Here is a 25,972-nt window from a genome sequence, read left to right on the forward strand (position 1 = left end):
TCATCATTCTGGGTTACTACTCATCCTCACAATTTAGGCTGTAAATGATTGCCTACTCCCACTTTACAGATAGTATATAAAGTGCCTTGCAGAATTGTGGAGACAGAGCACTGTGGTTCATTCTCAGTCTGGTACATCAGTGGTTACCCAATGTTGCTTTATTTAATTTTTCAGAAGCACATAAAAGACAGCGTTTAACATATTTGGTTTTGATCAGTATGATCTGGGTTGAAATCCACATTTAGCTTCTTAGTCTGCTTGCTGGGTGATCCAAGTGTGTCACACCGAAAGGAGTACAATGAAAATATCCTTAACACTATTTTGCTCCTTATATTTGGGAAACAGCCTCCTGGGAGGAAACTGTCCAGGGCCCTGTCCATCAAGGTCCATCCTGATTGGCCCTCCCCCTCCAGCTCCTGCCCTCCCTCCTTGCCTGCTAGGAGTCCAGGTCCACCCTGATTGGCCCTCCCCCTCCAGCTCCTGCCCTCCCTCCTTGGCTGCTAGCAGCGCCGCTGCCTCCAGATAGGGCTTTGCCACCAAACAGGAAGCTGGGTCACAGAGATGCTGCCAATGGGTTGGAGCCATAGGGGAGGCTTCCCAGCCTCCCTTGGGCGGCAAAGCCCTGTCGCTGCCTCACAGAGCTTCTGACAGGCCTTTGCCATCAAAGAGAGGCTGCCCCTGGGGGGAGAGGGAGGCTCCCTAGCCTCCCTTGGGCTGCAAATCCCTGTCGCTGGCTTGCGGAGGGACTCGCAGCCAGGAGGGGCCTTCCCCTACCCCTTTCACAGCCCATTTTTAAAATGAGCTTTGCTACTAGTATAAATTTATTATTATTATTATTATTATTATTATTATTATTATTATTATTTAATTTTTAGACCGCCCTTCTCCCAATAGGTCTCAGGGCGGTTTACAACATAAATAGTTAAAACACAATAAAATCCCCAATTAAAAGTTACACATAACATATAGCGGTGGTGGTCACAATTCTGATCTTAGTTCAGCCTGGTGGAGAGAATAATGTTCAGAAGAGGGTGGCACCAATACGATAGATCTAACCATGATCTCGATTTTAGAGATCTCAATATTGGAGGGGATCCTCTGATGGATTGGTGGGAGAGCTGCCCTGGCCTCAACCATATGCCTGGCGGAAGAGCTCCGTCTTACAGGCCCTGCGGAAAGCTGGTAGATCCTGCAGGGCCCTTAGCTCTTCTGGGAGCTCATTCCACCAGGTTGGGGCCAGGACTGAAAAGGCCCTGGCCCGGGTCAAGGCCAGGCGAACATCCCGTGGGCCCGGGACAACCAGTAAATTCATACTCGCAGAGCGGAGTGCCCTGCGGGGGGCATAAGCAACCAAGCGGTCCTGCAGGTAGACGGGACCCAGGCCGCGTATAGCCTTAAAGGTCAATACCAATACCTTGAATCTGATTCGGAAACAGACTGGTAACCAGTGCAGATGACGAAGCACCGGCTGAATGTGGGCCCTCAAAGGTGTTCTAGTGAGGACCCTGACAGCTGCATTTTGGACCAGCTGTAACTTCCGAGTCAAAGACAAGAGAAGGCCCATGTAGAGCGAGTTACAGAAGTCTAATCTGGAAGTGACCGTTGCATGGATCATTGTGGCCAGGTGTTCCGAGGACAGGTAGGGCGCTAGTAGCCGGGCTTGGCGAAGATGGAAAAATGCCGTCCAAGCTACATTGGTGACCTGAGCCTCCCTAGAGAGGGAGGCATCAAATGTCACTCCCAAATTCCTGGCAACTGGTGCAGGTGTTAATTGCACCCCGTTCAGGCATGGGAGGCGCGCTTCCTGGTCCTGCCCTCTTCTGCCCAGCCACAGGATCTCCGTCTTGGAGGGGTTGAGTTTCAGGCGACTCTGCCTGAGCCATCCAGCTACCGCTTCCAAACAGCTGGCAAATGTATCAGGGGTGGAGTCTGGCCGGCCGTCCATTAGGAAGTAGAGCTGGGTGTCATCCGCATATTGGTGGCATCCCAGCCCATAGCCCCGGACCAGCTGGGCTAGAGGGCACATATAGATGTTAAAAAGTGTGGGAGAGAGTATCGCCCCCTGCAGAACCCCACAAGGAAGCTCACAAGGGCTCGACATACTCTCCCCCATCGCAACCCTCTGCGTCCGGTTCTGGAGGAAGGAGACCAGCCATTGAAGCGCAGTCCCCCTTATTCCAGCTCCGGCGAGGCGGTGTACCAATAACTCGTGGTCGACCACATCAAATGTGGCCGACAGGTCTAGAAGCACGAGAATGGCGGAGCCGCCCCGATCCACCTGGCGCCGGATATCATCCATGAGGGCGACCAGCATGGTCTCCACCCCGTGGCCAGGGCGGAAGCCAGACTGGTATGGGTCGAGGGCCGAAGTTTCATCCAAGAAACCTAGGAGTTGGTCCGCTGTGGCCCGCTCTATCACCTTACCCAGAAACGCCAAGTGCGAAACTGGGCAGTAACTGGCGGGGTTCCGCGGGTCCAATGATGGCTTTTCAGTAAGGGGCATACCACTGCTTCCTTGAGCCCCTTGGGAAACTCTCCAGATGTTAAGGAGAGGTTGACAATCTCCCTCAAGGGGCCTCCTATCCGCTGGTCACCCGATTTGAGCAACCAGGACGGACAGGGATCCAAGGGGCAAGTGGTCGCCCTCTCTGAACCCAGTAACTTGTCCACTTCGGTTACAGAGAGCCGCCTGAAGGCATCAAACACTAACCCCCTTGACGGCCACGGAGCTTCCAGTTCACTAACTGTATCAATCGTGGCAGGTAGGTCACGGCGGAGCGACAGGACTTTGTCCGCAAAATAGCTCGATAATGCCACACAGCTCAATTCCAATTCCCTTATCGTTTGTCGCCCTTCTTCGAGGGTGGTAAGTGATCTAATTACCTTAAATAATTGTGCTGGGCGAGAGCTTGCAGACGCGATTTCTGCGGCGTAGAAGATATAAAAATATAATTGGAAAAGTCAGTGGAATTGCGCTATTTGTATGGGTATGTAATACTTTGGAAATCTGAGAAACATTTATTTGTGTGCATGTTTTTCTTCCTGCTTGATTTCAGATGATTTTTGTTTAACTGATACTCATCAGTTGCACTATGTGAGGTAGGCTGTACTTTTAAGACTTTGGAATGCAGTCTGAATGATTCGGTGATGAAGCAGTGTCTGAGCAAGCATGAGCAATGCTCATTGTGGGCAAATCTTGTGTTTGCAGATGGTGTGAGAAAAGGAGCATTTACAAACAAGGGAACTTCTTTTGACTTTAGTTAACCTTGAATATGTCTCTTGTCTGGTTAAGCTAGGAAATCTGATACCTGAAAATGTTATTTTCACCCTTGAGAAAATTTGTGATCTTCAAAATTACTTTAGGGAACCTTACAGTGATTCAACAGATGCTATGAGGAAACATCAAAGATGAATTGCAAGTTTTTAATTAGTTTTAGAGCAATGCCAGAAAAATACACCAATCAGATGTTGGGAAACAAATGGTATAATGCAAAGTAGAATGACACCTTCCTAAATAAATCCTTGTTGGTCTTCAAGGTGCCACTGAACTCTGATTTTGTTTTGTTGTGACACCTTCATAAGTTTATTTGCTTCCATGGACTTTGAAGGATGTAACTCTGCGTAGGAAGCACTGTAGGAAATAGACTAAACTGAAATGTGCGGCATATCGATATATCGAACATGGATTTTTAAATGTAGAGACTGGAGCCATGATTGATACTTGTATAGATCTGCAAATGCCCCAGCAACAACAGAGATAGCAGAAGGAACATCTGTAGCTTTAAGAAATGAATGCCTTAGATCAGTGGTCCCCAACCTTCTTATCACCAGGGACCACTCAACGCTTGACAATTTTACTGAGGCCCGGGGGGGGGGGTAGTTTACTCCTCTACTCTCAACCACTGCCCTAACGCTCTCTGATCGCTATGGTAATGTTTAAACATCCCTTCAAAATAAGATATAGACACGCCACAACAATGAACCTAAGGAACATTTTATTTTCATGGAAATTTTAACTCATGACAATGACAAATCAATGGGAACCCTGAGCTTGTTTCTCTGCAATGAGATAGTCCCATCTGGGAGTGACGGGAGACAATGACACCCGAAGTGTGTTGTAAAGGGCCGGGGGGGGGGGAGAAGGTGTCCTTCGGGGCCCACCTCCAATTAGTTGACGGACCACATGTGGTCCCCGGCCCACAGGTTGGGGATCGCTACCTTTGATGGCTGTTGCTAGACAATCAAACGTTATTGCCAGACTTTAAGGCTGTTTCTGTCAGTAAGACAGGGCCGTTTGTAGGGCTATTTTAGCTTTTAAAAAGAGGACTCATCTGGGTCAGTGGTGCCAGCAACCACCAGGCAACATACTGTATGACTTGCAAGATTTGCATGACTAATCCAAAACTGGCGGCTCCCCACTGTTCATCAGAGTAGGATGTAGGCTTGAATCACTGCTTTGCCCAGAAAGCTCAGTGGGTGACCTTTGGCCGGTTATACCTTCTCACCCAAAGAGCCTCTTGTGGCGCAAAGTGGTAAGGCAGCAGACATGCAGTCTGAAAGCTCTGCCCATGAGTCTGGGAGTTCGATCTTAGCAGCCGGCTCAAGGTCGACTCAGCCTTCCATCCTTCCGAGGTCAGTAAAATGAGTACCCAGCTTGCTGGGGGGGTAAACAGTAATGACTGGGGAAGGGAATGGCAAACCACCCTGTATTGAGTCTGCCATGAAAACGCTAGAGGGCGTCACCCCAAGGGTCAGACATCACCCGGTGCTTGCACCCTGACTTATATCACTGAGTGGTTGTGCGGAAAGAAAAACGATGTATGCTGCTTTCAATTGCCAATGTGGTAAAAGATGGGATATAAATGAAGTAACTCAATAATAAATATAGCTGAAGAGGGGGTGCATTTACAAGGTCAGTTGGTAGGTGGGTGAGCAGAAGGAAGCATAGAAAATTGAAGGTGTGGGGTTGCCAGGAGATGGAAAAGGCAAATAATAAGCCATATGTCCTTGGGGGTTCCCCATCATGCAGCTGGGCCCAGCCTAGCATCCAGTGCCACACAACTTGGGCCATAGTTTCTCAGGTAGAGGCTGTCAGGAGGAGGAGAGGAGGAGAGACTAAAGGGTAGTGGCAGATAAAGGCAGGTTGCTTTCAGAGAAGAGGAGGAGGAGGACTTGTTTTTATATGCCACTTTTCACTGCCCAAAAGGGTCTCAAGGCGGTTTATAATTGCCTTTCCTTCTTTTCCCTACAACAGACACCCTACAACAGAGGTGAGGCTGATAGAGATCTGAGAGAAACTGCTCTGTAAGAACAGCTTGTAGACTGTGACCAGGCCAGGGTCACCCAGCTGGCTGCATGTGGAGGAGCAGGAAATCAAACTCGGCTTGCCAAGGTAGAAGCTACCACTCTTAACCACTGCACCAAGCCGGTTCCCCAAAGAAAAGAGGATCAGGGCCAGATTTACATGAAAAGAGGCCCTTGGCTATTCCACTTATGTGGTCCTTTCAGCTCCCATTTTTAAATTTGTAATTTAGATGAGAGATAATAAAATACATCATTACTGTGATATATATCAATATGTTAAATGAAACATGTTGTGATTGGTTACTAACCTTTATAAAAAATGTGGAATATAGGCCCCTCTTGATCTTGAGGCCCTAGGCTGAAGCCTAGTTAGCCTATAGGAAAATCCGGCCCTGAATAGTGTGTGGGAATGAGCTGCCCCATGCTAGTATACTAGAATGAGCTGCCCCATGCTAGTATACTTAATTTGTTAAGAAATGTTAGAATAGACGTTCTCAACTACTCTGAGTTGGCAACCCGAACTATGGCGGCGGCAGGGTCGGTGTGCAGACTCGCACAGGCAGCGTGCACGTGCGAGCATGCACATGTGTGAATGCATGCGCACAGGCACACAACGGTCGGACAGCGTGGAGGTGGCCATTACCATGACTCCTCCTCCGTCCACCGCTGCTGCCTGCTGCCTGCGGCTGCTGGCAAACACCCACCACCACCACCTGCCGGTGGCGGCCACTGGCACTTGCAGCTGCTGCCTCTGGCCACCACCACCTGCTGCCGCCGTGGCAATAACCAACCTGGGGACCCCCTAGAAGGGGCCAGGCAACCCCCAATGGGGTATTGACTCACAGGAGAACCACTGTATTAGATGCACCAAGAATTTATATTTTGCTAAATTATTTGTAAGTACATGTTGAAGAACAAATAGGTTTTCATGAAACCATGGAATTTCTTGATGGCTTTGGAAGGGTTTCCTGAATAGGTGGGAGTTAATTAAATTGTGTGTGTGTGTATACACACACATATCTATATCTATATCTATATCTATATTTATATCTATATATCTATATATCTATATATCTATATATCTATATCTATATCTATATCTATATCTATATCTATATCTATATCTATATCTGTAACCGCTCCCGTGGTATTAAATAAAAGGGTAAGGGCAATGTGGGAGGAGAAAGGGCGGGCTCTGCCCGGAATAAAAATTCGGAGGGCCCAATTCGCCCCCCCTCGCGACTCCTCCCCTTCACACACACCCCTGTCCCCTCCAAGTCCACCTACCTCACTGCCTGTCTTCCTTCTTTCCTTCCTGACTTCCTCTACTTCTCCATCTACTTCCTGCCTATCTCTTTCTCCCTCTCACTTGCTCTCTTTCACCCTTCCTCTCTAACACACTTCCTGCCTTCCTTCCTCTATTCCTCTATTCATTCTATTCATCCCTTTACCCACCCCCTTCCTCTATTCCTTCTATTCATCCCTTCACCCACCCCTTTCCCTCCTTTCTAAATCCCATCCATCCCTCCTTCCCTCTGTTGTGGGGAGAAGAATGGGAAGGCGCTTTGAGCCTCCTTCGGGTAGGGAAAAGCTGCATTTAAGATCCAACTTTTCTTCTTCTTCTTCTTCTTCTTCTTCTTCTTCTTCTTCTTCTTCTTCTTCTTCTTCTTCTTCTTCTTCTTCTTCTTCTTCTTCTTCTTCTTCAACCTTCCTTTCCTCCCTTATTCTTCCCTATGCTCTCCCGCACGGGTAGTCAACCTAAAGTTATAGCTTTTTATAACCTGAAAACTGAAGATACCCAGTACAGCAAAATAAAATTCTACAAGAATATCTAGAAATTGTTAGTGAGTGATCTATTAAGATACCAGATGTTGTTTTTTGGATCCTGTAACTTGTCAGTAACAACAACATGTACATTTGCCTGATGCTGAGTCTTGCCTTTCTGTTGATACCACCTTTCTACTCTGACCAGAGATTTCCTGGATCTATAATTTGAACACTTGTATTTCCTGCTTGAGTTTTGTTGTTGTTTTGATAAAGAGTTATGTAGTTTAGTATACATGCAGATGTGTTTGTATTAAATTTAGATTTCATTGTAAACCAGGTTATTTTTGAAAGATGATGCTATAGTTAATATTTGAAAAGTCATACTACTTAAATCAGATTTTTTTTTGCTGTCATCATTTTTATTCAGCATGGTTTGAATCCTGTAGTCCATCAGCAGAAAGTGCCAATTGTTGCAAATCTCCTGTATTCTTCTTTAATCTTTTTTATCCCTGTAAGGTTGTTTCCTGGATTAATAACCTTGAGGGTTGGTGGGATACATTGTGGGAAGGGAAAGAAATTTCTATTCCATCTTGTGAATCAGCAGAGCTGGTGCTTGCAAAGAGGAGGGTTCCAGATGCTTCCCCTCAGTGCAGCCCCCCCCCCCCCAATTTACACACCGCTCTTAATCCATGGACGTCTCATGACAATTGAGAATCTCCTTTCTCAATGTCAGCAACTACTTAAGAAGAGCAGAAGAGTTGGCTTTTATACTCCACTTTTCACTAGCTGAAGGAGTTTCAAAGCGGCTTACAATTGCCTTGCCTTCCTCTCCCCACAATAGACACACTGTGAGGTAGGTGGGTCTGAGAGAGCTCTGACAGAACTGCTCTGTGAGAACAGCTCTGGATTGTGACTAGACCAGGGTCATCCAACTGGCTTTATATGGAGGCTTTCCAGATTAGAGGCTGCTGCTTTTAATCACTACACTATGCTGGCTCTATTGCTGGCATGAGGAAATTTAGGAAGGAACCCTGATTTTTGTACTCACGGATCAGGGGATTTATTTCCATGCTCCCCCCCCCCAGCTGATAAAGTAGTGGAAATTGCCTAAGCCAAATTACAAATGAGAGAAAATATGCCTTTGTGCTGTTTTGCGTTAGGATACCATATTTGATTGTGTATATGTCACAGTGCTGAATTTAAAATGAACGCCATAGTCAGTTGATAGTTTACCTGATGTGGGTCTGTGAGCAGTGTGTAATGTCAATAACTATTTTAATATATAGTTTAACTATGAAACCTTTTGTTGCTTTTTTCAGTGCACTTAACAACATGTCCTCCTAAAAATAAATAACACAAGGTTTATGACCCAGCAAGTAATCCTCCATGATCCATTTGAGAGTCCAGACCCACAGGTTGAAGGCCACTGCTTTAGAATGCAGTGTCTTCTAGTACAACTTTGATTTTAGTATAGAAATCAGGATTTTTCTATTTCAGTTTATTTGCTTTATGATGATGGACTCCAGATAATATGATGGACTCCCAACAAATTAAACATCTCCTTCTGTTGTACTGCAGGGCAAAAGGTTTTATATGAGAAAATATGTGATGTCAGGTTTACTGGCTCTAACAGGACTGGTCATATTCTCCATATGAACTTAGGGACCTTAAACATTGACCTTGCCACAATAAATTGGGCTATTTTCCTTCTCCTGCAATAAAATAGTGTGGCAAAATGACACTATATTTTAAGTTAAATGTCACATTATGACTTCAATTGGATTGTAGAAATGGAAGAATTTTCGGTAGATTATTGTAAGGTCAGTATGTTATCTAGCTGTGAGAAGAGGACTGCATTGATAGCATAATTGCAGAGAGCTCCTGGAATTTAATTTAGGGATGTGTTTTATTGCCCATTTCTTATATTTTTCTCTTGCATTGAATCACAAGTTATTATTCTTTAAATGGTTTTTATGTTATATGCATTCATTAATTGCAGCATAAGTACAGTTTTCTGAATCATATTGTTGGAGTGACCCAAGTATTGGTTGTCGTGAAGTATACTTTTATATATTAGTTTTAGTGGTATAGAGAGTCTATGAGTGCGTGTGGGGTGTTTTCTCAAAGGAGGTTCACTATAAATACAGCCTATTAAATTATTTACTGAAGACAGTTGGCCAAACCATTGTTCAAGGAGCCAAAGGTCATTTTGGTGTGCCTAGCTGATTCATTGGTAATCTGATACAGTACTTAGCTATTTGCTTCCCAGGCAGAAGGTTAAACTTTATCCTTTCATTATATGAGTCACAGAACCATAATTTACAGGGAAAAGGAGTTATTTGCATAGTTTCTGAAGCTGCTGTTTCGCCTGTTTTCAGAGAAAGTATGCCGGAGAATGCTGACCAATGGCCTGTGACAACAGTTCTGACATAAGTGGTGTCATTTTGCTGCTAGGAATGCAATGTACTTTAGCTATTTTTAATTTTCACTATTATTTTGAACTTTAAAAGTTAATGACTTGGATTCAGGAAACAGTCCTGCTCAAGTGGATTATTCACAGACTACTTGCATTGATGGAACTAAACTAGGGTAAGTGGCCTGTGGCATTTCAGTGTGTGTTGACCTAGAAATGTGCAGTGAGTTCTGATATGCCTTCAAAGGCTGCTTTTAAAATCCACAGTTCTTCTGTTTAGAAGTATTGCTGACAGTCATTTAACATTACAAATATTAGCCCCATGGCATGATATTCTCGGAATTAGCAAATCTTCTAAACTAAACAATTTTGCAATCCTTGAAAATAGTTTGTACCCTGCAGTGCTTATTCTTACCTTCTGTATTGTATCATTACTTGTTTTTTTGTCAACAGAAATTGGCAACATTTTCTGGAAAACAGCATACCAAATACTGAAGTGTCCTGTTCCTTTCCTTTCCTTTCCTTTCCTTTCCTTTCCTTTCCTTTCCTTTCCTTTCCTTTCCTTTCCTTTCCTTTCCTTTCCTTTCCTTTCCTCTTTTCAATAACTTTTTATTGATAATATAAAATCAAATCCAAAACACATGGTAAACTTAATGCCATGCTTCTTCCTTTTTCTCACTGAAAGTAAATGTGATTAAAACATTTAAGTTTAAGTCAGGAAGAATGTTACCATACTATAGTAGGAAGAAAAAGGCAGCTGAAATCTTTGCATCTGTGTACTGAAAACTTCCTGTTTGTTTACAGCTCTTGTTCTCAGTGCCAACTTAACCAGCAGTGCTCGCAAGTTCATCATTAAGCATCCCGAGTATTAAGCGGAGAACAAAGTACTGTTTAAATATTGAGAATATTGTTGTGTCGTGTATGAGTTAACTGAGGCGCCCTTGAGTTTTGTGTTCGTAACTCAAAAGTTTGCACTGCTGGTGAGCTCTCTGAAATGGAAAGGAGGAGTTTACTGCCCAGCCTTTAGGAGAGGCAGTGTGAGTGTGCGAGAGACAGAGAGCCTATCATATTTCACCCTAATCCTAACCGATAGCTATAGCCAGGCAGTCTCTTTTATTGTTAGGAGAATCCTTGTGGAGATCCTCCTCTAGGCTTTTTATTAACGAGCAAGCAGAATGGATGGGTCTAAGAATCAGAGCGGCAGAGTTCTTTCTGTACCGAAAAAGGAGAGCTACTCTAATTTATATCTTGGTGTGGCAACTTGTTAGCAGCATTTCTGTCTTCCTGACTCGAGGAACTGTGTTTTTAATTTTTTTTTTTTGCATGTGTTCAAAAAGAAGACTGGATTACAAGCATAGTGCTGGTAAACTATAAGAAAGGGGCTTCAGATGGTGTGTATGTCAGTATTATGTGGTGGTACCGATATGTTTTTCTGAAGCTTTGTTTTTTGGGCGCAGGTCTCTTTGTTTATTTTTGCTTTCACTGTGTTTTGTTTGGCAGCTTGCAAAGTATTGTAGGCTAAAGCCTTGGAGAGTTAAACAAGCATTTGGTTCCAGGATCCATGCAGGTTTAAACAGAGCAAGTGTTTTCATTTAAGTTCAAAGAGATATTGCAGTATTGATACTGAAGAGGGGAACAGAAGACAAGACTTAACCGAGGTGTTAACTGTCTGGTTTTGGAGAAAATGAAAAAGGAGTCTGCCTCAAGGACATTCCGGTTTAAACCTCACTCAGGATCTCTCTCCCGTGCTGTGAGCTGGATCAACTTCTCCACTTTGTCCAGGCAGACAAAACGGTTATTCCGCAGCGATGGTGAACTCACATCTATATGTGGGCAGCAGGTGGAAGAGGATGAGAATTGGACCTACAGACCCCAGCACAGAAATGGTGATAATGGTTGTTTTTCTTACACGCTGAATTATTTTGTGTTGTTGCTTTTAATGTTTCCCTTCCCCCTTCTTTCCATTTCCCTCCACAAACAGCCAGCCTTTCTTCTGACCTTTTGGACTCTGTGACAAGTGTTTCCTCACAGTGTATCCAACTGCTTTGTAGTATGCTGCAGCAAACCATCAATCCTAGGAGTCCCACCAATAGGAAAACGTTCTCTCCTCTCCGTGCTTCATTAACATGGCAGCTGTATTGTGATAGCAACACCGCACATAGCAAGGGTTTCACTGAACCTGCACAAAAATGTATAGAAATCTAAAGGGATGAAAAGGAAGGACCGTGAGAGGGCTTTAACAAAAGAACGTCTATTGTCTTGGGAGAAATTTTTCTGCCATTTGGGGTGGTGACAGACGAACAGAGATGCAGAAAGCTGCTGTATGCTGAATGAGGAAGTCATAATGGATACAATAAAATATTAGTTTGTTCCACTTGTTGAAGGGGCACGAAGGTTGTGCCAGGAAGAGTAGCCTAGGAATCATTAATTTTTTGGGGGGGGGGGGGTGTGCTTGCAGTGTGTTTGTGCGCGTGTATATTTCAGTGTCGGTGACAACAAAGCAAGAATAACTGTTATTCTACTTGTGTTTATGATACATTTTAGTTTTATGCATTTTAGTTTATTATGGGCTGAGCATCTGGCTTAACCTGATGCCCTTTCTCAGTTGGTTATGTATACTGGGCATGGCCTTTCCTTCTTTTTATCAGAGCCACCCATTCACATTGTGTGATTCAGCTGTGTTACTAGGAGCCCCCACCCATCACTCATCCTTCCCTTTGCTCATGTGTGTCTCATCATCACTAGCTGCTTTCTTCCCACAAGCCAAATGAATCTTTCTGCTTAAGACCAGCTTTATTTACCACCCACCGAAAGCATGTCCAGTATTTCATCAGGACTTGGCAGTACAGATAAAGGAGGTTTTTTATTACAACGAAGAAATCATTATCCTTTTGACAGTTCTTAAAAGTATATCTCATCATTCTAACCCAGAAAATTACCAATTATTGAAACATAGTTTCTTATAGCTTGGCACAATTTTCTTTGGCAGGGCCTCATATGCTTACCAGGTAATAATCATATTTCAAACTATAGTGCAGTTTGCTGGCATGTTCACTGGACTAGAAATGTCAAGTTGAGAATACTACTGGAACCAAAGTCTTGATATTCTTTTTTATAAGTAATGAATTCAGTGTAAAGAATTCAGTGATGATTTGGTAATATCTAGTGTCCTCCTCTACTAAATCCATATAGCACCTGTCATCCAAAATTCAGAAATCAAATCCAGAAAGCATTCTCTTGAAATTTAATTTAAAAACCAGTTAACATGCTTGCATAGTGGCAACTTTCTGTGTACCTAACTACTCTGTTATATGTGATCAGAACTTGGCCGTGTTTACATTGGGAGTTGATAAACTTTTTATAGTTCTGGCAGAATGGAGAGGTGTTTTAGTTAAAGTTTTTAGAACTTTGAGGTCCCTAAGGGGGAAATACAGAAGAGCAAAGTTTGTTAATGGTGTGTGACTGAAAGTGACTAAGTAATTCACAAAGGTAAGTTTCTGAAGGAGGAGATATATATTGGTCACATAAATCTTAGTCTGTTAGTCAGAAGTGGCTTGCATTGTACTATACACAATTGACAGCTTATTTCTTCAGTTTGTTGAGTGCTTTGGATTGTTTTGTCCAGTCAAGGCAAATATAAGTAGCTGGCTAATATCAAGTTAAAAAGATGACATAAAGATTAGGGTTAATCTATAGGGCCATTTCCACACTTCATGTTTAGAGTCCATAGAAACCAAATGAAGAGATTGCTTGTACATGGAAACATTACATTTCAGGATGCCTTGTACATGGATTGCTTGTGCATGGAAACACAACATTTCAGGATGTAACTATAACATATTTATGTCAGATTGTGCGCTCAGATTCATCCTCCAGAAAATTGTCTTGGATGGTTAGTATCTCTAATATTTCATCATGGAGATTACTACTTAATAGTTCAGAGGATTGGGTTGGGTCCAGTGCAAAATATCCACTGACAGAATAGATTTTCCGGTATAATGGCAGAACTTCCCCACTTCCTCCTTCCTGCTACAGCTGAAAATGCTCCATAAGATGGATGCTATTCCTGGGATGTAGGAAACCCCAGGTACAGTGCGAGTTTAAAGCTAAACATTTTGTCTAGGGGCCAGGGGAAATTGGTGAAAGTCACACCTCTTTGTCAGTGGATTTTTAACATAAGAACCTAGGAGACTTGCTGGATCAGACCAATGCCCTATCTAGTCCAGCATCCTGTCTCACACAGTGGCCAGCCAACCAGTTACTCTGGACAAACAACAACAGGGCATAGAGCAAGGTAGTCAAACCGTGGCCCTCCAGATGTCCATGGACTACAGTTCCCATGAGCCCCTGCCAGCATTTGCTGGCAGGGGCTCATGGGAATTGTAGTCCATGGACACCTGGAGTCGCCGCAGTTTGACTACTCCTGGCATAGAGGCTGAAGCCTTCCCCTATATCTCATTTCTTCCTTTGCTCACTTTTTTTCCTTGCATGCAGGATCACAGTTAGAAATGAATGGTGGTTACCTGTGGTTAGTTACAATCGTGTGACTTAAATGGAATTCGTTTCCCCTCCACAAACTGGAATTCCAAGCTATTTAATCCAGGTGTAAGATCTCATCTTACCTGAAATTGAGGGAGAACCAATTTTGATTGACATGTACTTGTGCATTCACATGTCATGGATGTGATACATTTACAGATACAGATAATTTAGTCTCATGGGGTAGAGTCCCTGCTTGTTTAATTGGTTTGTTAAAGTTACAGATTGTATAAGTTTCCTTGTCCTGAAATCAGTTGCTCCTATCCCATTATCTCCTTAATAATACATGGAAGTAGTTTTGAATATACCATCTCTGCTGGTTGGACCTAACAGCAAGAACTTAAGTGGCAACAAGATGACTTAATGTTGATTTGATTGTGAACAAACTGGTGTAACAGTCCTATTGTTTAAGCCATTATTTACAATGTCATGTATAGATAATAAGAGGACATTTCCAAGCAGCGTTGCCAACCAGTGGCCAAGAACTTGTAGGACTCTAAAGACCAGGCATCTGGGGGGTTTGGACCACTGGACAACATATCTGATGAAAACCTTGGAATTGTTGGAAACTCTGTGAGTAAAACTATAGAGCTTCCATTGATTCATAGGTTGGAATGATATCTCTTCTGGGTCTGCCCCCCTGAAGTGATAGGACACTGGCTATCATGCTACTGGTGATTTTAAATTATTTTCTCCTGTTGACCTCTAGAGCAGTGGTCCCCAACCCGTGGGCCTTGGCGAAGGCCTTGGCGCTGGGCCGCAGCTCCCTCTCCCCGCCCCCGCAGTAAAAAACTTCCCAGGCCGCAACCTTGCGGCCCGGGAAGCTTCTTACTGTGGGAGGGGGGGAGAGGGAATCAGGGCCGCGCATGCGCACATGTGCCATGCGTGGCCGAAATCGCACATGTGCTGCATAAGCGGTATGCGCGAAAGTGCCGCACATGTGCGATTTCGGATGCACAGACGCGGCATGCGCGGCATGCGCGGCATGCGCGGCATGTGCGGGCGGGCAGTTGGAACCCCACATCCAGTAAATGACAAAACTACCGGGGACTCTTCTGTATGATCCTCCAGTGAGTTACCTAAGAAGTCACTTGGTCTGGCTCCTCAGAACTTCAAACTGGCCACTGAACCCAGCTGCAACACAGCACTGGGAGCCAGGCCCTACTGAGATATCCCCATTGCTCACATCCTCCAAGGTGAAATGGAAAGTCTCTAGTGCTGGAGTCGATATTTTAGAATGACCCCTTCTGTCAGCTATATGCTTCCATGGGGCTATTTTAACTAGGCAGGCCTTGGTTGGTTGGTGGTACCAGCTAGGGGTGGGCACTAACCTGAAAAATGGAGGTTGGGGGGGTTGCAAGTTGAGCGGGGGCATCACGAACCTTGAACTTACACATACTCCCCCATGTTCACAGGCCAGTTTGGTTCATCGGGTTTGCTATGTAGGAGGCTGTCTCTTAGATATGCAAAATACACTGTGGGGCCCCCTGAGTGCATCACCTCATTGTGGACAGGGTATCTGGGTGTGGGACACTCCTCTTCCCTTTGCCCCTGGGAGGTGGTCACCCATCCACCTTCCAGCATCACACCATTAGAGGGAGGTAATCACACATACATCTCCCAAGAGTTGGGTTTGATCCCCCATGTGCACCATGTGCGCCTCCAGGTAGGTGCCTAGAGATCTTCAGGAATAACACCTTATAACACCAGTTCCTCTGTGGAAGGAAAGGGGATGAAAGAAAGGGGACAAAAGAAGGAAGGAAGGAAAGGGGACAAAGGAAGATAGAAAAAAGGTGGTTGGGGGAAGCACAGTTTTCTTCTCGAGCAATGGCACAGAGGATCATTTTAAGTCTGCCTACTTGTTCCCATGGAGCCAGTGGGTGGCCTTACTTGCTCTCCCATGCCACCATCCAAGTTGGGTAGCAGTGCAGAGGATCATTTTAAGGCTACCTGCTGGCTTCATCGGAGAAAGCAGGTGGCCTTTCCTTGATGTCCAACACTGCTGGCCGACTCGGGCGAGGGTGTAGACAAACATTTAAAGCCCCATTGCCTCTATAGAGCTGGTGAGCAGCCTTGCCTTGCTCTCACACAGTGCAACCAATTCAGATGAGGCTGTGGAAAAGTGAGGTAGCGGCAACTGGTTCTGGGACTGAGGCAGAGACAAGGACCTTCTGTCAGTCAAAAAGTAACTCCCCCACTAACCGCCGAGCACCTAAAGACCCATATGGGCTTGTGCTGTAATTGGGGCAGGGCTTCACAAGCCTCCAAATTTCGTGGGTTTTTGGAGGTTCATTTAGTGCCCATCTCTAGTACCAGCCCCTGGTTGCTTTTGAGGAACAGGAGAAGAGCTGTAACTTCTTCCAAAAGGACAGCCCCTGCAATTGCTGGGGTCTGGGCCTGAGTGGCTACCAAGGCCACACTGAGTCCCTGCTGGACCCTGCGGCAGCAGTGAGTTTGTGTAGGCAGTGCCTGAGATCCAGTATGGCCTTCATTACCTTCCGTTACCTCATGCTGTTTTGCATTGGTGGATTATGTGGTTGGCAAAACTTCTCATGAACGTCCAAAGTTCAGTTCCAGCTCTCAGTCTAATGGTTGTTTAATGCCCTTCCAAGCTGTTGAATTTGGCAGGTTTTCACATAGGCTTGATTAAAATTAAGTCTTAATAGAGCAATTCTTTAGTTCTACAGCACCAGTTGACATCTTTCCATACCATGATTCTCTCAGCTTAAGCCAATAGCTAAGAAAAGAATTATATGCCCTGGTGTGTGTGTGTGTGTGTGTGAGAGAGAGATGTTCCATTGTTCTGAATTTGTGGGGGGACTCAAGTTCAGCAATCTTCCATGTTGTAGTCACCCCTTGAGACTTTTCTGTTTAAAGGTTAAAGATTAAAATGTTTTCCCACTTGTATTTGGTTGTTGTAATTTTTATATTAGATTTTTGTCAGTTTATTCTTTTGCCTAGGGATTGACTTTTTTGACTGAGATAGGGAGTGGAAGGGCATTGCTGACACATGGGTGGAATGTATAATTTTGAAAGATGAGCAAGTGAATAAAGATGGTAGGGCTGGTGTTAGGCTTCTGATGTTAAATATAGTGTAGGTGCCTTGCTTAGGGGTTTCCAAGCGCCTTCTGCATGGTCAGTGCTTATCCAGCAGCCGCATGGTCCAAGGTGGTTGTTTACCTGTTTTCAAATCAGAACAGTCTCCTACTTCAATGGTCAGTAGACAAAAGACCCCACCTCTTGTGGTCAGCAAGGAGATATTACATTCCTTTCCTTTCTTACCTGGATCACCCCAGGTCCTGCTGGGAACAAGAAGTTCCACTCCCCTTCACAGGAAGTGCTTTTGTGTCCTTGGTAATTCTGGGAAGAAGCCCCCCCCTTCAGATGCTTGCTTCCTGGCTAGATTAATTAGCATTTTAAGTGTAGTGAGCAAGTGATTAATGTTGCCCCTCCCAGAAAGCTCAGAAAGAGAAAGAAAAAAAATCTGCATCATTTTGAAATTGCCTCGAAAGGAACAGTTTGCCACACCTTGTAACAGTTTGCCACATCTTTGTGGGGGATGTTGGTGGGGCTCAACATTCATGGTGGCCAAGAGAAGAAAACCAGGGAAGATGGGGAGATACCAAAGTAGTGCTACTCAAGCAAGTGGGGCAGTTTGGCCATATTTGCGATACTTGAACTGTCGGTTGCATTTGGTGTGGTTGAACATGAGTTATTGGCCCACCACCTCGCCATGGCTGGGATTCAGGGGACAGTCTTTCAGTGGCTGTGTTCCTTTCTCCATAACTGGACACAGAGGCTGGCAGTCATGCCTCTACTGACTCCCATGTGGAGTCCGGCAGGGGGCAATACTCTCCCACACATTGTTTAACATCTTTATGCACCCTGTATCCCAGCTGGTCCAAAGTTATGGACTGGGTTGTCGCCAATATATCAGTGACACCGAGCTCTATCTCCTGATGGATGGCTCCCTGGACTTCCCCCTGGATACATTTGCCAGATTTTTAGAAGCCATGGCTGGATGGTTGGCCTGAAACTCAACTCCTTAAGATGGAGGTCATGTGGCTGGGCAAGAAGGCGGCAGGCCAGGAAGCACGCCTACCCACCTTGGCCAGGGTGCAGCTTAACTCTTGCTCTTGGCTAGGAATTTGGGGGTGATCTTGGATGCCTCCTTATCACTGGAGACCAGGATCACGGGAGTAGCCTACATGATATTTTATCACCTGCGACAAGCAAGGCTACTAGTACCTTACCTGTCCTCGGACTCCTTGGCCATAGTGATTCATGCAACCGTCACCTCGATACTGGACTTCTGTAACCCACTCTACACAGGCTTACACCTGTCCTTAATTCAGAAATTGCAGCTGGTGCAGAATATGGCTGCTAGGGTCCTCAGGAACACATCTTGGAGGGTCCATATCCAGCCTTTGTTGAGGCAGCCAGTTGTAGCCTGGATCAAGTTCAGGATATTGGTACTAACTTTCAATGCCATCCATGGCCCGGACCCCATGTATTTGAGGGACCTGCTTGCTTTCTTATCCCCCCCCCCCCGCAGGGCCTTCACTCAGCAGGTACTAATCTGTTGGAGGTCCCCGGCCCTAGGGAATTGCCTGGCCTCAACCTGGCCTCAACCAGGCCTGGCCTCAACCAGGACCAGGGCCTTCTTGTTCCTGGCTCCAACTGGTGGAATTAGCTCCTGAGAGAGCTAAGGGCCCTGACAGAGCTGTCACAGTTCCTCAGGGCCTGTAAGATGGCGCTCTTCTGCCAGGTCTTTGGTTCAGGCCAGGTCAGATAAGAATGCAGACGCCGCCTCAAGCAGTGCCAGGACATCAGAGGCTCTACTTTACCCCAAGGTGGGTTATTGACTGCACTGAATCTGGGTAGGAGGAGGGATAACTTATTATTATCACTAGTCATCTGGGATTGTTTTATGTTTGGGATTTATTTTGGGGGATTTATTGGGGTTTTTATGAAATATGTTGTTACGCACCACAAGCCGCTTATGGGATTGGCTAGTTAGAAATGAATGAATATTATTGGATCAGTATTTTATTAATTATCTTTTGTTAGAACTTGACTTTAAAATTAATTTAGTGACAACAACACTTTATTTACTGTCATTTTGACCAGTACAATAAATGCTGGAAATTAGTGAGATATTATGCTTCTGTACAGCACATACTGTTGTATCCATTAAAATTTATGTGCTGTCTTGCTCATTACATTCTCTTAGATTTTCTTGCAAGGGAAAGATTTTCTTTAATGAGAGTTCACACAGACAGACAGTGATGGGGGTGGGAATGAAAATGGGGGAAGGAAAATGCAGTGCATTGATTTTGGTTGCAGCATTATTGTACACTTGACTTATGGAAAATAAAGGAGTCCATTGTACAGTGCACAGTAAGGGTTGGTGACAGACCATTTCCCCCCTGTAATTGGACAGCAACTATAAAAGCTTGAATCATGTGTATAATAGAGATTGTAGAACACTTTTTTTTAAGTGAGGAAAGGGGGAAGACAGTGTTCAGAATATTGTACCGGTACAGATGGAGGGCAGGAGGATTACATTTTATTTACTAGCACAATCAATGTATAGTGGTTATACAATGGAATTCTGAAATGCAATTTTTGAAAGTTTCACTATATATTTCCTATATAGGAAGCAACAGGCTTCTACATTGCCGTGTATAATAATCAGACCTGTATGTTTTATTTTATATGAAGACAGTGTAAGTATGCCCGGAAGCCACAGCTAACTGGCTTCTCTCATGTGTTAATGCAGTGAAATACTTGAGTGATTATTGCATGTGTGATTTACTTTAATGTTTTACAATGTTTCTTGCAAAGGAATGCTTATTTGTAGGAGCTGTGCAATTTAAATCACTTTCACAACTGTGAAGGGAATATGGAAAATGAAATAAAGTGGAAATACATTTTTGTATCCTGGGGAGACAGAATAATGTATAATTTGAATGCAAAGTTTTTACAATAAAAGATCCAACAAATTATATTTGAACTATTATAGAAAGTGCTAGAGAGCCTCTTGGGCCATTGTGATGTGTTTACTTTATGTAGCTGGAAATGCCAGTGCTCACAAACAGTATGGTTAAACTGAAAATTCACCCACTAGAGCTGTAAAGCTTTGAATAATGATTATTCCCAAACGTTGGTGAGACTGTGACTAGTATTGTGCTAGTCTGTCAAGAGAAACCTACATGATTTGTAAGTTCTATATAAAAGTTATATATAAAATATAGATGGCTTAAGGCAGTATTCAAATCCATTTAATTATATTTTTGTTAAAGAGAATTATGTTCAGATTGAATTTGGAAAGCTTTGATGCTACATTATATTATATATATAATAATACTTTCATCCTAATAGCACAGTTGGCCGAATCTGAGGACAGGCAAGATGAATCTTTCTAAAAATGTAAAAAATGCCCCAGATTTTCAAAAAGGTCTGAAATACTTTAAAGAAATATACAAGGTTAAAAAAAATCCCTCAATGATAAAAAGAATGTATATAGTTTTAACAAAGAATCCCTCACTAGCTGTTGCTAGGCAACCATGGCATTCCAGACTGGGTTTCTGTGAGTAAAGGCAATGGGAGGTGGCAGGGCCATTTCCAGGGCTGTTTCAGCCGTTGAGGGAGGACTCCTTGCTGCCAAGCCTGGAAACAACCACCTTAATACCACCTAACTTGCATGACTCATCTAGGCAGGGCTGCTTGCTGCTGTTCAACAGCAGTATGAAAACCAGTGTGGTGTAGCAGTTAGCACTTCAGAGTAGGGACTGGGAAACCCAGGTTCAAATCACCAGTCTGCCAGGGAAGCTCACTAAAAGATGCTGGGCCAGTGACACACTTTTAATCTAACCTACCTCATAGACTGTAGTGAGGATAAAAATGAGAGGAGAATGATGTGAGCTGCCTTGGTCCCCACTGTGAAGAAAGCTCGACTACAGATAAAGTAAATATTAAATGAAGATTGTAGCCAGATAAATGGTTGATAAATATCTGGGAAGAAGAGAATGAGGCAGGAAAAAGGGGAGCTGATATTGAGGTTGCCAGGCAGAGGGAAAGGGGAAATAATGTGGGAAGAGATATACAAGGAAAAGTAATGTGCCCACTCCACTAAGCAAATGGGTCAGGCCCAGCAGCAGGTATCATACAGTAGTTTATTTCCCCCCTGCTTGTCCATTAGAGATGTAAAATTCCCGAAAATTTTGAATCCAGTGGGGGGGAAATGAGCTTTATGCAAACTTTAATTTTATATATGCAAACTTTAATTTTATTATTTTGTTCTTTAACAACATAAAATACATTGTTTATAACTTAGAATATAAAAGAACAATATTTGACATATTTGCGATTTAGAAATTATAATTTTCTACAAGGAAAATTGCAAATATAGCCAATGCTTGAGAAAAGGATGCAAGTTGATGTGCCCTGTGCTACCTTAGTACATGTACCTTAGTTTTTACTAGCTGAAAAGTATTGGTAGCTTGTGACCCCAAAACTACAGTGCAAGTATACTGGCTACTGATCTGCTTCTGAGTTCAATATGTGGTTTTGTTTTTTAAAGTCTTACGTGACTTGGAGATAGATCAAGATGGGTAGCTGTGTTAGACTGTCTGTGGCAGTAGAAAAGAGCAAGAGTCCAGTAGCCCCTTAAAGACTAACAAAATTTATCTCAGGGTATGAACTTTTGTGAGTTTGTCAAAGAAGAAGAGTTGGTTCTTATATGCCGCTTTCCTCTACCCGAAGGAGTCTCAAAATTGCTTACAGTTGCCTTCCCTTTCCTCTCCCCACAACAGACACCCGACATTTCAGTTTGGTGTAGTGGGTGAGGCTGAGAGAACCCTGATATTCCTGCTTGGTCAGAACAGCTTTATCAGTGCTGTGGTGAGCCCAAGATCACCCAGTTGGTTGCATGTGGGGGAGTGCGGAATCAAACCCAGCTTGCCAGCTTGCTTTAGGTTGCTTTGGGCTGATCCTGCATTGAGCAGGGGCTTGGACTAGATGGCCTGTATGGTCCCTTCCAACTCTATGATTCTGTGATTAGAAATCCGCACTCCTAATCACTACACCAAACAGTGACTCACAAAAACTCATACCCTGCCACAAAGGCATAACAAGTAATAAATATCAATAATTAGTAATTTGAATAATAATAATTGTAAATATTAGTAATTAAAATGTAATAAAGTATACAACATATTAGAGGAACTATATAAGTGAATTTTAATAGCAGTCTAAACTAATTTTGAAAGTTTGGCTGCCATTCCGCAAACAGTTTCAATTTTGCAGTTATGGGGGATTCACCATTCCCCCAAGCTTGAGTAATGTGATTGGTTTTCAGATGGCATTAGGTCCTGCTGACTCAGAAATCCTTGGATGGATTGTTTGGATCTATTTCCAGCTGATTTCAGATTTGGTTATGAGAGAATAACAGCTTTGTTTGCCATGGAGGATTACATTTGATAGGAAACGGACAGGTGAAGTACAACCCCTGCAGAGAAGGAATGGGACTGAGAAAATGGTGGTGATACTGGTGGGGGAAAGAAATGGGATATCCCTGTTCTGGATGGGGTTGTACTTCCTTAAAAAATCAGGTTCATAGTTTGGGGATGCTCCTAAAGCTGTACTTCTTGTTGGATAACAAGCTCATATGGGGAGGGGCAATATAGAAATTTTGTATTATTATTATCAACATCATCATCATCAGATGGTATTGGTGGCTAGTGTTGTCTTTCACCAGTTTCAACTGCTGAACCAGCTGCAGTCCTTTCTGGGGTAGAGTCTTGGCATTGTGATGCATGCTCTGATATCTAGATTAGATTACTGTAGTGTGCTCTATATGGGGCTGCCCTTGGAAACTACAGTTGATACAGAATGCTGGAGCTATAGTAGGTCACAGTGACCATATCACTCCAGAGAGCCAGTTTGGTGTAGTGGTTAGGAATGCGGACTTCTAATCTGGCATGCCAGGTTCGATTCTGCGCTCCCCCACATGCAACCAGCTGGGTGACCTTGGGCTCACCACGGCACTGATAAGACTGTTCTGACTGAGCAGGAATATCAGGGCTCTCTCAGCCTCACCTACCCCACAGGGTGTCTTCTTCTTCTTCTTCTTCTTCTTCTTCTTCTTCTTCTTCTTCTTCTTCTTGTTCCAGCTACACTATCTTTCAGTTTGCTTATCGGCTCAATTCGGGATGCTAGTATTGACCTTTAGACTGGCTGACATGGCTTGGGATCAACATACTTAAGGACCACTACCTCCCATATAAACCTGTCTATTCTGGTCATCTTTAGAGCCCTGTTTCAGGTGCCTCTGCTATCTGAGACTAGATGTGTAGCAACCCAAGAAAAGATCTTCTTGACCACAGTACCCAAACTTTGGACCTCTCTTCCTATAGAGTAGCGGTCCCCAACCTTTCTCAGGTCAGGGACCGCCTCTGGAGTGAGGGAAGAGCCGACGGCCCAGGTGCCGCGAAAATGTGCACGCGCAATTGCCGCGCATGCGTGTTTTCGCCACCAGGTGGCGGTAACGCATATGCGCAGCAACTGCGCTTGCACGTTTTCAGCTCTAGGGGTGCTAACGCGAATGCGCGGCAACAGCACGCATGCGCGTTTGCGTCACTGCCATGCCGGCGGCTGCGCCTGCCTCTTCCCTTCCTTCTTGCTGCTGGCGGGGGAAGGCAGGCGTGGCTGGCGGCGGCCCGGTACCGTGGCCTTTGCGGCCCGCCACCGGGCCGCGGACCGGGGGTTGATGACCCCTGCTATAGAGGGAACCTGCTTCTTTTGTTGTGTTTTCTTTACAGGTAAAGGTATTTTGCTTTGTCTGGCATCCCCCTAATAACTATTAGTAACTGTTATTGGTTCTCTTCACTGGTTGTAGTGTTGTACATTAATATGTTTTAATTGAGGCTTGGGGAGGCGGTGTGGAATTAGGGATTGTGGCTACAGCTGTGCCATGGGATCACAAGACTTGGACATGACTGAATGGCTGACAGCAACACTGAATTATTTTATATATACTTTATTTTAGAGGTGTTATGATTAGGGATGGGTGATTCAGTTTAGATAAGGTAAATTCTGAACCTATCTGAGCCAAACTGCCCATCCCTGCAGTTTAAACGGGCTGAATAAGTAGTGTTTCCCTCCCCCACTTTTTCAGGCAGTGCTTGAGAAGGCAGGGGGAGTGACAGAACCTGTCAAAAGGCTGATGTGTCACCATCAGCTGCTTGGCGAGCTCTTTAAATGCCTCCTCCCAGTCTTTGCTGGCAACGATAGCATTCTCTGTTGCCAGAGAAAGCTCGGGGAGGGAGACATTTAAAGGGCCCACCAAGCAGCTGATGCTGACAAATCAGTTGCTAAGCAGGCCCTTTAAATGCCTTCTCCCTCACTTTCTCAGGCAATGCCTGAAAAGGTGGGGAGAGAGAGCCAGCTCCTAAAGGCATGGGGAGGCTGAGGAGCTGGCTGTCAATGGGGATCAGGGAGACTTAGGATGGGGTGGACAAGACCACTCTGCCCCCATTGTCCCCATCCCTGCATGAGATGCCCTTTAAATCAGGGGTAGTCAACCTGTGGTCCTCCAGATGTCCATGGACTACAATTCCCATGAGCCCCTGCCAGCCCCTGCTGCCTGAAAAAGAGGGGACATTTAAAGGGCATGGTGCGCCAAATGCCTCCCCAAGCCTTGCAGTCAAAGCACTTTGCTGACTGGGAAGGGGGGAAGTATGTGCATTGTGCACCCCCCCAAAAAAATTTTTGGATTCAGTCAAATCTGAACAAGTGAAGGCTCGTGGGTTTTATTTGGATTCAGCCTGAAATCGAAACAGTACAAATTTTTTGTATGTGTACATGCCTAGTTGTTACGTTTGCAATCTTCAGCACCGTATTTGAATGAAAAAGCGGCACAGAAATGTTTAAAATAAAATTTAAAAGAAGCATGTAGATGATCTGCTTTAGATAATTCTTTGCATTTTTCCCCTTTTCACCTCAACAGCTGCCTGATAAAAAATGTCTAAATTCAGTCATTTAAGTGGTAGCAATTTTTAAAAATTCCACAGGAATATATATGTGTGGTTTTGGTAATATATATTTTTGTATAATCACATGGGCAGTTTGGGTAATTATATTTTACTGACAACAAATGTTAACTTGGATATGCTAAAACTATAGGTTAGGCTTATGGTGGTTTGGAAGTGTGCCTTTCCGTCTTCATTTAGGCTGTTATCAATGTGTTAAATTTAGAATATGCTTGGGATGGAGTGGGGGGACGAGACTGTAAACTAAAGCACCAGTATTAGAACTTCCTTTCCCATATTTTTAGAAACTTGGCATGTTAATAATACTGTTGCCTTCTGTGATTCAGAATGGTTGATGGAATTGGCACAAAGATGCAGAGAAATTTCAGCACACTAGGTTATGGTTTTGGGCTTTTTTTTTAAACAAAAGTTTTAACTTTGAGAATTGTTTCAAAATTCCAGATAGCAGAGTACTGTTTTTATTTTAAAGTTTTCTTTTTAATTGAGTCCCCATTATAAAATAAACTACTTTTTGGGTCCGCTTTAATTTGTTCATATTTTATAAAATGTTGTTCATATACATTTTACTTGTTGGTTAGTTTATTTTGGTACATTTATTTACATTTATTTTGGTAATAGCTATAATAATTCAGTTCTTTGAACTGTATGCCCTGACCAGGTTAGCACAGGCTCATGACAAGACATTGCCTGGTGGTTCTGGTCCTGGTCCTGATAAGTTCCCTCAAAGCACAAAACAGTTCTGGAAAAGTCTGTGTCCCTTCCCCCTGCCTTTTACTGATAGAAACGAAGGTTAAAGGCTGTCAATGCTTTTGTGTTGCTTACCAGCCCCCACAATGGTACCCATTTCTTAAAGCTCATTAAGAAAAGCAAACCCATTTTTTAAATTTAATATTCT

At 43.9% G+C, this 25,972-nt stretch overlaps 1 protein-coding gene across 4 annotated transcripts in view; it reads left to right on the top strand.

Annotated features, from left to right (window-relative positions):
• The window catches only part of NHSL1 (NHS like 1), a 194,951-nt gene that overhangs the window by 53,150 nt on the left and 115,829 nt on the right, over positions 1 to 25,972 (top strand). For 2 of the 4 annotated variants that reach the window (XM_077351425.1, XM_077351449.1), the window contains exon 1: positions 10,571 to 11,370. The exons of the other annotated variants lie outside the window; for them this stretch is intronic. In XM_077351425.1, the coding sequence (XP_077207540.1) occupies positions 11,169 to 11,370 (202 nt within the window). In that variant the 5' untranslated portion in view covers positions 10,571 to 11,168. Of the gene's footprint in view, positions 1 to 10,570; positions 11,371 to 25,972 lie in introns of those variants that run through there. 4 annotated transcript variants of the gene reach the window in all.

The sequence above is a fragment of the Paroedura picta genome, chromosome 1, assembly GCF_049243985.1.
Source record: "Paroedura picta isolate Pp20150507F chromosome 1, Ppicta_v3.0, whole genome shotgun sequence".
In the NCBI taxonomy this organism is placed as follows: Eukaryota; Metazoa; Chordata; class Lepidosauria; order Squamata; family Gekkonidae; genus Paroedura; species Paroedura picta.